General features: G+C 38.5%; 1 protein-coding gene across 1 annotated transcript in view; it reads right to left on the minus strand.

The window, feature by feature from the left end:
* The window catches only part of MSH3 (mutS homolog 3), a 290,671-nt gene that overhangs the window by 145,499 nt on the left and 133,687 nt on the right, over positions 1–11,485 (minus strand). Inside the window, exon 13 of the mRNA XM_077462464.1 lies at positions 3,179–3,311. Within this exon, the coding sequence (XP_077318590.1) occupies positions 3,179–3,311 (133 nt within the window). The remainder of the gene's footprint in view (positions 1–3,178; positions 3,312–11,485) is intronic.

Below are 11,485 nucleotides of genomic sequence, written 5' to 3' on the forward strand. Positions count from 1 at the left end.
GTAAGTTCTGTACATACGTATGGGAATTACTTTACAGCCTAGTGTAAATTCTTGGCATGTCTTGGGTGCCAGGATGATGTAACTCCTGTATACACATATAGAAGTTAATTTACCCTGGCATCCAAGGCATGCCGAGACTTTACACTGAGCTTGGCATGTACAGCTCACTGTATGCGCAGAAGAAAATTTCTACCAGCTAAGACAGAAGCTTTTATGTCTCAGGTAGGCATACACAGCCTCACCTCCAATTAAAGCCTAGCCGCTAGCAATTTTTATCCAATACAAATTCTACACAACTGTAGTGTTGCTCTCTTTACCACACCAAACAAGCTACAACTCCATAAATAGTCCAAAAAGTCACTCTTGGCCTGTAATAGTAGCTTGATAACTCAAAGGTCTTGAAACTTCCAATAGACAATGGGTGGTGGATAAACTGAAATACAAGTGAAAAGAAGGGGAAGCACAGACCTTAGAGCAGTTAATCCTTTTATTGTGACTCAGTAAGAAAATAAAATGATCACATTCACATTCTGCAGAAAGCGTACAGGCACTTCAATAGTAGATTTAGTCCGGTGAGGAGGTATACTCTGTATGCTGGTTGGTATTCCGTGTGTGAGCCCACTGAACACCTGACAAATATAACAAAGCCGGCGATCCCGGGCTTGTCAACAACTCCCCAGAGCCTGCATCTCAGGGTATGCGGAGGGGCCTACAGAGCACTGATAGTGTGCAGTATGTTCGATCACAAGCAGGGAAGGTTGGCTGTGCTTGCAGCTGTGGAGAACCCTTGGTAGCTTCCACAGAAGTGAAGAACACCGGCAGCTAGAGACACTTAAAGTGGTTGTAAACCCTTGCATATACCCATATTGGCATTGGGTGATACATAAAGATGAACCAATCCTCCTTCATACGTTGTACCTGTTTATCTGCAGCCAACTCTTCTCTACATCTGTTCAAAGTGCAAAAATAATATCAGGGATGAGAGCTCTGACAACTGATTGGAGGGAAGGGACACAGCACACAGGAACAGAGGCGGTCAGTCACAGGCTGTGTGCTGGAGATCCCTTCCCTATCACCTTTCTACCTCTTTTTGTCAGGAAAGTTTGTCAGAAGTGATTCCTGCAGATACCAGAGGAACAAGGCACAGACAGAAATGATACTTAGTGTTCTGGATTGAGACAGCTACACACTATAGAGGAATATGCTTTGTTCATATTTTACATCTGAGGTTTTACAACAAATTTAAAAAGTGATATATGATATATGCCACTGCAACATGCTGTCATGGTGACGCTAGGCGTACTCTGTAGCTTCCTCTTCTGTGGAAGATACGCAAGGTTCCTCAGAGTTGCAAGGGCAGCCGGCCTCTCCTAGCAGCCAGTTTACACTGCCCATAATCAAATACGCTGCACACCATCAGTGTTCTTTTGGCCTCTCAGCATAACCTGGGTTGCCAGTTCTGTGGTGGTGTTGACGGAATCGCTGGCTTCATTTTACCTGTCAGACACTTAGCGTGCTCACACACGGGAAACCAACCACCATACAGAGAGTATACCTCCTCACTGCACTTCATATACTATTGATGTGCCTGTGCACTTTCTGCAAAATGTGAGTGTGATGATTTTCTTTTCTTATTGAGTCACAATAAAATGATTGACTGTTCTATGGTCTATGCTTCTATTTCTTTTCGCTCACAATTTTTTAAAATCAAAATGCACTTTAGTTCTGCTTTAACTGAAAGTTTGACAACAAGACCAAAAAGATATACAGGTACATTTAAAAAAAAAATATATCAATATGTTAATTTCAGTAATTCAATTCAAAAAATGAAACTCATTATATAGATTCATTACACACAAAGTGATAAATTGCAAGCATTTCTTTCTCTTCATTTTGATGATTATGGCTTACAGCAAGTGAAAACCCCAAATTCTGTATCTCAGAAAATGAAATTATTACACAAGACCAATAAAAAAACGTTTTTTTTAATACAGAAATGTTGGCTTACTGAAAAGTATGTCCATGTACAGTATAGTATGAACTCAATACTTGGTCGGGGCTCCTTTTGCATGAAAGTGGAACTTTTGCTTATCTTTTTTTTAGGCGAAGGTCGGAACTCCACTTTAATTAGCTGATTAGAGTGTGACACCATGTCCACAATATTGAACTTTTTCACAATATTCAAATTTTCTGAGATAGTGAATTTAGTTTTCTCACCAGCTGTAAGCCATAATCATAAAAAATTTAAAGAAAGAAGTGCTTGAAATATATTACTCTGTGTGTAATGAATCTATGTGTTTCACTTTTTGAATTGAATTACTGAAATAAAGTAACTTTATGATGATATTCAAATTTTTGAGATGCACCTGTATACGTAGAATAAATGATGTGGATAGGTTTTGGGATATTTCCCTATGTTCTTAACTATCCTGGTACATGGTCATACTTTTGATCAAGTGTAATATTTCTCTTATCTAAACTACATTATGCAGGCAGACTTAATGCTTTTAATTAGGTCCAGTACACAGACACAAGCTCGATAGAAAAACACCTGTGTATGCACATTAACATGGACACAAATGCCCATATTGGAAGGTTTGCACCACTGTACCAGATTCAACCTGCAAGGGGTGATGCACATAAAACAGAATTATGGTTTATGATGGCAGGCAAATGCAATAGGAGAGATAGGTCAGAGGGACCCAAAATGGCTCATAGCTGGAGTTCTGCTTTAAAATGGAACTCCAGTTCAACATATTTTTGTAGTTTTTGATACTGTAGAGAAGGGATAAAAACTCTATTGTGCTGCCCATTTTCCTGTTGGAGAAATTTCCCTCCATGTGATTGCCAGAAAATGAAGTGAAGGAAAACCTCTACAACAAGAACAAAGACAGCATTTTGTCTAGAGTTTGTCTTTAAGCCCAGAAAAACAAAAGCATAAATCGACTTTAAGCATTCGAAGAATAAACCAAGAGCACATCTGTATTGCTAAAATAAAAATACATTTTCCAACATGCAAGCACCAAACTGCCCATGTTCTCTCCATTTAATTAATAAGACCAGTCAGTTGTACCATCATTGCGGAGGCAGAAAAATATTCTCAAATTCTTTAAAGCCCTGACTTTACCTGCAGAACTTCACTGTTTGGGGTAACCGGTCTACAAAAAAACGTACATACCTTTTTGTGATAAATACTACAAATCCCTCTATCCAGATCAGGCAGTTTGATAAGGTAACCATGGATCTGGCTAAAAACACTGCTGTCTGAAAACAGAATTTCTGACACAGCGTCAAGCCGCATGTTGATTTGACTGGGGAAAAAAAAAGATAAATGGAAATACAAGTTAAAATGAAATCATTCACACAATTCCAATGAAAATATGATTAACATACAGCTACAGCACACGCTCTACTATTGCCTAATTCAAACATTTGTACATTGATAGAGTATGCTAAGTATTTTGTCAATTTTGCACACTGTATAGTATTAGCACTGTCAAATTACACAGCACTTAACATATATATTGCACATTCACATCAGTACCTGCCCTCAAGGAGCTTACAGTATAAGGTCCCCAACTACATACACATACTAGGAACAATTTAAACGGAAACCAATTAACCTACCAGCATGACTTTGGAATGTGCATAGCATACTAGCTAATTATGAACTACCTGAGAACGAATATCCCCCAGCCATCCTAGTCTCCCAGTGGTCACTTCCGGGTATCATGGCTTTGGCACGGTGATTGGCTGGAGCCACGATGTCACTCCCATGCGTGGGAGCGGCACAGTACAACTGAAGCAATGTCGCGTGCCACTGCTTCACTTGGCTTAAGTGCGCATGTGCTGATGACGTCAGCACATGCAAATACAGGGATATTTCCTAAACCATGCAGGTTTAGGAGATATCCAGTGCAGCTACAGGTAAGCCTAATTATAGGCTTGCCTGTAGTTTAAAGTGGTTGTAAAGGATTTACCACCACTTTAAGCCTAAGGCCATTATAACCAAGCTGTCTGGGGCTGAATAAAGTTTTTTCTAAAAAAAAAACTCTTCATCCAATCTGGCAGAGCTTGAGTGATTTTGCAAAGAAAAATGGGCAAAAATCTCTCTAGATGTGCACAGCTGGTAGAGACATACCCAAAAAGACTTGCAGCTGTAATTGCAGTGAAAGGTGTTTCTACAAAGTATTGACTCAGGGGGGCTGAATACAAATGCACGCCACACTTTTCACAGATTTGTAAAATATTTTGACCATTTATCATTTTCCTTTCATTTGACAATTATGTGCCCCTTTGTGTTGTTTATCACATAAAGTCCCAATAAAATACATTTACAATTTTGTTTCTAACATGACAAAATGTTGAAAATCTCAAAGGGTGTAAATATTTTTTCAAGGCACTGTAAAAAAAAAAAGAAGATTGCCTATTTGGTTGTTTTCACTGCCTTTACCAGAAGTTTGCATAGAGCTTGGAGGTAAAAATGCAGTCTTTTTTAGTAGGATTCCTAGGTCTCATTTCTGGGTTTAAAAGAAGCTTACGACAAAATGGGGGAAATTTTACTAGCGTAAAGCAGATAGACTCTGGAGCAGTTGTGAATGGCAGCCAATTAGTTTCCATCCCCAACTTGTTCAGTTAAACTTGAAAATGATTTGGAAACCATGTACAACTTCTCCAGGTTCTGTCTGCTCCAGTTTTGATGAATTCCACATAATGTCTCTTATTATACCAAGTAAACTAAAAATGTTTAGAGTGAAAGCAAAACTACCGCACAACAATGATATTGAAATATATCATATTAAAGAAAAACAAGTGGGTAAGGACTGAATTTAACATGTTTCAGTTCAGGTCAATTCTGACACGTCTGTCAAACACAAAATTACTTAGAAGCCCCAAACATTATATATGTTTTTAAGACCAGAGAACCTGGAGAATAAAACGGTCATTGTTGCCATGTTTTATGTTGCATGACAGAATCTCTTGTGATAGCATGGGTTGTGACAGGTCTAGGATATACTAGAGCCCATGTCTCTCCTCTGGCCTCCAAAGCATCTGATCAAATTGAGATCGGTTTGATCAGATGCATTTACAGGTAAACAACAAATGGAAATGCTGCCGGTCCCCTCCTCACCGGGCTCCTTAATAAGACAGGAAAACCTGGCAAAAGGTGGTGGTGGACCCCCTTCAGTCACCTGTAAAATTAATCCAGTGGCTGTATAGGCAGGGAATAGCCTGCTGTAAAAAAGGATACCAGGATCATGGTTGTAGCCTCATTCAAGATTCTGCTATAACCACTTAAACCATTTATAAATGGACTAAGGATAGGAAGTGGTTAATATATATGGTGGCTGCAATAGTTTTCTTTTTCAGGCTAAGTACATTTTGTATGAGTATAGAAAAATTCCTGCTGATCCTATAAGAAAAAATAAAATAAAATCTTGTGTCCTTGTAACTCCCGGTCACTGAACTGAAATCTCAAAACAATTTTATTGGCTTTCCCAGCTTTCGCCTGTAAACTGCAGAACACCAATACCCTTTGCAATGTAGATGAGCTGAGGGGAAGGAGTTTAGTGCCAAAATCAAATCACGAGATAAGCCTAGGTTGACAACACTGCCCATCCATGGATACGGTACAGTGAGTGAGTGTGGTCACCCTAAGTCAGGAATTGTGTTATTGGCAGGATTACCAAGTTATAATTAAAGGAAAAAAAGCCCCAAAAAATAAAACCAAGACAGCCTACAGTATTATTGATTTTTTGTTTTGAGTTTCAATACCCTTTAAAGTTAATTTTCCAATACCTTCCACAAAACAAGAGCTTCGCTATAAATAATATACCCAAGTAAAATCAATAAAGGTGTAAAACGTTTTTCAAGCCAATTTACTCATTCTGGACAGGATGTTTTGTTCTATTAACTGCTGCGCCTTGGATGCGGCTATAATGCTTCACAGTATGACACTAAGTGAACTGTGTCTCATTAACAGCCCGTGTTAGACTTCTACAGCACAGACCTCATTTCTTTAAGTCATTACAGGACAATGATATTACACCACTTTTTAAAATCTTTTAAATTAATGGCTCTAGATTTTTTTGTGCTTAACCACTTCTTCATCAAAAGTTTTCTACTCTGTACAGACCTAACTGTTCTTCTCAGATGCTCAAATCTACCAGGAGACCCCTTTTTCGTTTTTTGCATTATGACTTAAATTAAACATTGCTTTTTCTGTTTCCTCCATGCAAATAATGCAACCTAAAAAAAATTACTCTGAAATAGAATTGTCTAGCACTACTGAGCTTATTCGAATTTACCACCAGCATGAGAATCCCTTGTTATAAAAGGTTAAAGCAAACCTTTCCAGATGCACATATGGTAATTGCCATTGTCAATCCCCTTCTGAAGATGCAAGTTGTCTGGCTATTACTGACCAACCTGGTTCATTAAAGAGGGTGTAAGCCTATTCTGTAAACTTGTACCTACAGGTAAGCCTAAAACGAGGTTTAACTGTAGGTACTATGAATTTCTCCTAAACCTTCACCATTTAGGAGATATTCACACTTCATGAAGCTGGCGGAAGGAACGGTATACCCGTGCCATCCCTTCAGAGCACCATGCCACGGTCCGTAACTCCTGTGCACATGCGCAGGAGTGATGTCATTGCGACGCAGCCAATCAGACGACCAGAGGACATGTACCTGAAAGGAAGACCGGGGGAAGGTGGAATCATCTGTTAGAGCTCACAGCGCGGCGCTGCAGGGCTCTAAGGTATTTCATATTGTGCCAGTATGTGATGCATACTGGCACATAGTGCCTTTAATTTGCAGGTTTTTTTTTTTTTTTTTTTTTTTTAATAAAATTTGGCACGGTTTACTTCCTCTAACATTTGCGTCACTGACCTGAAACAAGTATGCATATCTGGGAAATCCGTCATCTTTATTTTCATACTTGGGAAGGAACACAAATTACTGACGTAAGGAGGTAAACATTAGAGCCAGGAATTTAGCAATTATAGAATGAGAAGTAGCAACCGCAGATTGCATGTCTAAGTACGAAAAGAGATCCTTTAACCCCTTTAGTCCCCAGTGATATTTTAAAGAAGCGGCCCTCACATAGTAGCCATTTGTCTTGGTGCCATTTTGAAGAGGGTGCAGGGATAGGTGGTTACGGGGGGGGGGGGGGGGGGGGGATAGAGTAAGCACTGGAACTGCCAGCTGGCTGTGACAGGTGACTTATAGAAAATGATCAGCTCCTGGGCCTTTGAGCCACTCTGTGAAAGCAAAAGTAAACACAGCACTTCCGTGCTTTTTTGAGTGACGTCACAACACCTATTCATTATAGAGGGCCCTGGATTAAGCAGGCAGCCTATAGAGGTGGATGTTGATGCAGCAGCTGCATATAAAAATCTGACATACTGTATGGGCGGGAGCAGGTACATGGATCCAAGTGCACACTGTATGTGTTTAGATCAGTGCATACGCTCTTGTCCGCAAGTCAAATTGCAGCCCCTGCACCTGCATCCACCTTTATAGGCTGCCTACATGCAGCTCACGGCAGGTGTAAGTGCAAAAACAAAGGACAGTCTCTATGCCTGTCTGGATGAACTGAACTATAAGTTGCAACAATGATATCATATGATCTGGATGACATTTGCGTTTGCTGCACTAGCATCAAACACTCATGTAAGCGAAAGCAAGGTCATTTAAACCTTTAGCCATCGCATAACTGAAAAAAAAAAAATCATGGCTACTTTTCGGCTATGTTATATAAAAATCCCACTAATGTGATATAACTTTAAATAGCAGACTTTATTAATCATATTTGAGGACAAAATTTATGTGGGTGCGCAAATTCCACAAATATTGCAATGGAAAAAATTACAGAAAAATTCTAATTCTTTTACAAAAATGTACTATTTATTATCAATAAATGCTAAGGAAATAAATTATATATGTATACAAATTTATACAAAAGTCCTACTGTCCTGAAAAGTGATATAAATACGTTAGGTCAGATTTCAAAACCTAAAAAATAAAATTTGTGGTACTGAAACATCACCATAACAGGAGCCTGAGCCCCATTAAATGCAATTAATTGCCAAAAGAAACGATAAGGCAGCATTATCCATTGACAGACAGAATGCGCTCCCTTGTTTCTGTGCCCTGCCATGTTCCCACCAAGTGTCAAGGACATACTTTTATGGTATCCTTATGTACAGGAGAGGTAGCTGAACAATATCGTTGGACGGAAAAACAGATAAACATATGAACATATAAACACTGCGATGGAAAAATTACAGAACATTTCAATTTTTTCTCATTTGTTTTACTAATCATTCTCAATAAATACTGAGGAAATAAAATCTATCTAACCAAATTTGCTACCAAATTAAAGCCCTACTGTCCTGAAAAAAAAGTGATATAAATACTTTAGGGTAGACTACAAAACCTAAGAGATATTATTTGCGGTCCTGAAACATCACAATAACAGGGGCCTGGGCCACATTAAATGCAATACAGTACATTGCAAAAAAAAAAAATATATATATATATATATATATATATATGGCAGTTTTTAGCCACTGACAGGCAGAATGCACACTTTTTTCTGGGCCCGGCCATGTTCCCACAAAGTGACTAAGGCATACTTATATGGTCTCTTTGTGTACGGGAGAGCTAGCTGAACATATTGTTGGATGCGGTTTTTACCATGCCATCACTATGTTTGCAAAACCCTTCACTGAATTTACACTTTTGTTTAAAATGTTGTATTTAAAATGTATTCCCAGTTTTGCTGCCAATTCTGCACAATTGGGCTTCAAAGTCCATGTTCTACGCTTTGATGGATCTAAGGTTATAAACAGAATCATTTTGGGGTGGTCTCTGTGGTCCTGCCACTCCTGAGCCACAATAAATACAATTTAGTGCCAAAAAACATACATAGCAATTTTCAGCCATTGACAGGCGAACGCCCTACCTTGTTTCTGGGCTTGCTATGTTCCCACCAAGTCACTAAGACATACTTGTATGGCATCCTTGTGTAGGGGACAGGTAGCTGAACATATTACTAGGTGCAGTTTTTACCATGCCATCACCAAGACATACCTTTGCGATGTTCTCACGTCTAGAAGTAGTAGTATAAAGTATTTTATAGCCTCGTTACCACTTATATACAACTATTTTTATTTTTCATTTTCTTACATTTCTTTGCTTTAATTTAAAGTAACCCTCATATACAAAATATGAATTACAAAATGTTGAAAACATACCCAGTCTAACACGGCAAATGGTTTGCTGTTCAAAATGGTAAGTTTTTGGGGGACTTTAAATATGGTTTCAAAGATAGAGCCAATGTTGTCATGTCATAGCATGAGAAAAAGCGTCTTAGATAAAATCACCATAGTTTCTACACCATATATTTTCCACATAAGCTAAAAAAACAAGCTGGTATTGTTTGGTTCCAAACAACGTAAAATAGTTTTTAGAAAAAAAAAAATCTATTTGAACCCATTAAACAAAGGATATTTACAGACATGTATCTTCCAATGATCAATTTATTTTTAAGGAATGACTAAAAAACATTATGAGCCATACATAGAAAAAGTAGTATTTGTGAAACTGATGTATAAAAAAACAAAACAAAAAAAACATGCACACTCCTCACTGGAAAAGTTAATCTCTTCTATAATCATGCTCACATATGGTTCTCTTGAGTTGTATTAATCTGGAGCAGAACTGCCTGTCTGGTGTCTATTCAATAATCCTCAGAAGGAAGACGTCATCAGACATGAACTGACCTATTTTTACCTCTTATCTACTTATCAGGCATGCTGAACAAAGAGGAAAAGGATGCATCCAAGGTGACAGTGTTCATGGGTCACTGGGTCATTCAATGAAAACCACCTGTGGTCTCAGTATGGAAACCAGAGCGCAAATAACAATTAAGGTCACCAAATTAATGTAGAATTCAGAAGCCAGTCAGGCCAAAGCGTAAGTCAGAAAAAAAAACTTCAAGTTAAGGAATTTATATACATGATAAAGCATTTGCATCCCTTAAACAGTATATGCTTCATAGGCTAGCAGTAATGAGAAAAGAGAATGCACATCTAAAATGGATGTCAGGGATGCCCCTCTTTCATGCTACAATGGGAAAATGCCATCTTGATTCTTATATACATGGGGATCGCCCTGGGACTTTAAATGAGGTGACTATGGTAAGCCAAAAACATATGATAGTAAAAAAAAAAAGTAGATTTATTACAGTTTGTTACGCATGTAAGACACAACAGCAATACAGGCCGATAAAATATGCATACAATATGAACAAGGGTCTGACATGGCATTGAAAGGTGTAACTACGAATGTCCATTCGTACTTACACCTATCAATGCCATGTCAGTGCTCCAGTTGTTCCCCCTATGTGGTTACCTTTTGCTCCGCCTCCTCAGCTCCCATGTTGGATGTCTGTTGCTGCTGCTGCCTGTGGAATTAGCGATTAATGACCAGTCCCAGCCCATTGGAGAGTATGGGGTCCTACAGTTTGACCCTGATGACGACTCACCTCCCTGCCTATTTTTTGCTACATACATTCATTTGATTTACTACTTGTATTACAGATATAGCAAAGCATTTACCCCTGAAGAGCGAGTGCAGTCTCGCGAAAACGTCGTCGGGTACTACTGATGTTTGTACTTTTCTATGATGTTTGTAATTAGTATATACTGTTTACCATGTATGTGGACTGAACCATGTTCACATTGTATGCATATTTTATCAGCCTGTATTTATTGCTGTTGTGTCTTGCATGCGCAACAAACTGTAATAAATCTACTTTTTTACTGATGTTTTTTGGCTTACCATATTCACCTCATTTAAAGTCCCAGGGTGAACCCCATGTATATACATATATTGTAATAGGGATGGAGGCGATGTTGGTGGCAACACCAGACCTTATATTATGTTATCTTGATTCTTATGAACTATCATCACATGCTTCAAAACACTTCACGCATGGCACATAATGATTAAAGGGGTTGTAAAGCTTCATTTTTTATTTTCCTAAATAGGTTCTTTTAAGCTAGTGCATTGTTGGTTCACTTACCTTTTCCTTCGATTTCCCTTCTAAATGTTTTTTTTCTTTGTCCAAATTTCTCCTCAGTAAACTTCACACCATCATCAGAGCGGTGTTTAGTGAGCCAGAACAGCTTACTGAGGAGGAACAGGAAGTGAGAAATTCAGACAAAGAAAACAAAGAAAAAAAACTTTTAGAAGGGAAATCGAAGGAAAAGATAAGTGAACCAACAATGCAATACAACCCCTTTAAGGTTGCTGTTTTGTTTTTTTTACATCACAAAGATACTTTCGGTTTCAATTGAAACTCCAAAACAGGATTACAGACTCCACTTGGTATGACCCACTCTGGTAGGTACAAAATCTGCTCCTCCACATTTCACTGCTTTCTCCTCATTACAACTCGGCAAACCTTTTTATGT

This window comes from Lithobates pipiens, unplaced genomic scaffold (assembly GCF_037356315.1).
Source record: "Lithobates pipiens isolate NorthernLeopardFrog02 unplaced genomic scaffold, aLitPip1_a1.2 Scaffold_3, whole genome shotgun sequence".
Classification (NCBI taxonomy): Eukaryota; Metazoa; Chordata; class Amphibia; order Anura; family Ranidae; genus Lithobates; species Lithobates pipiens.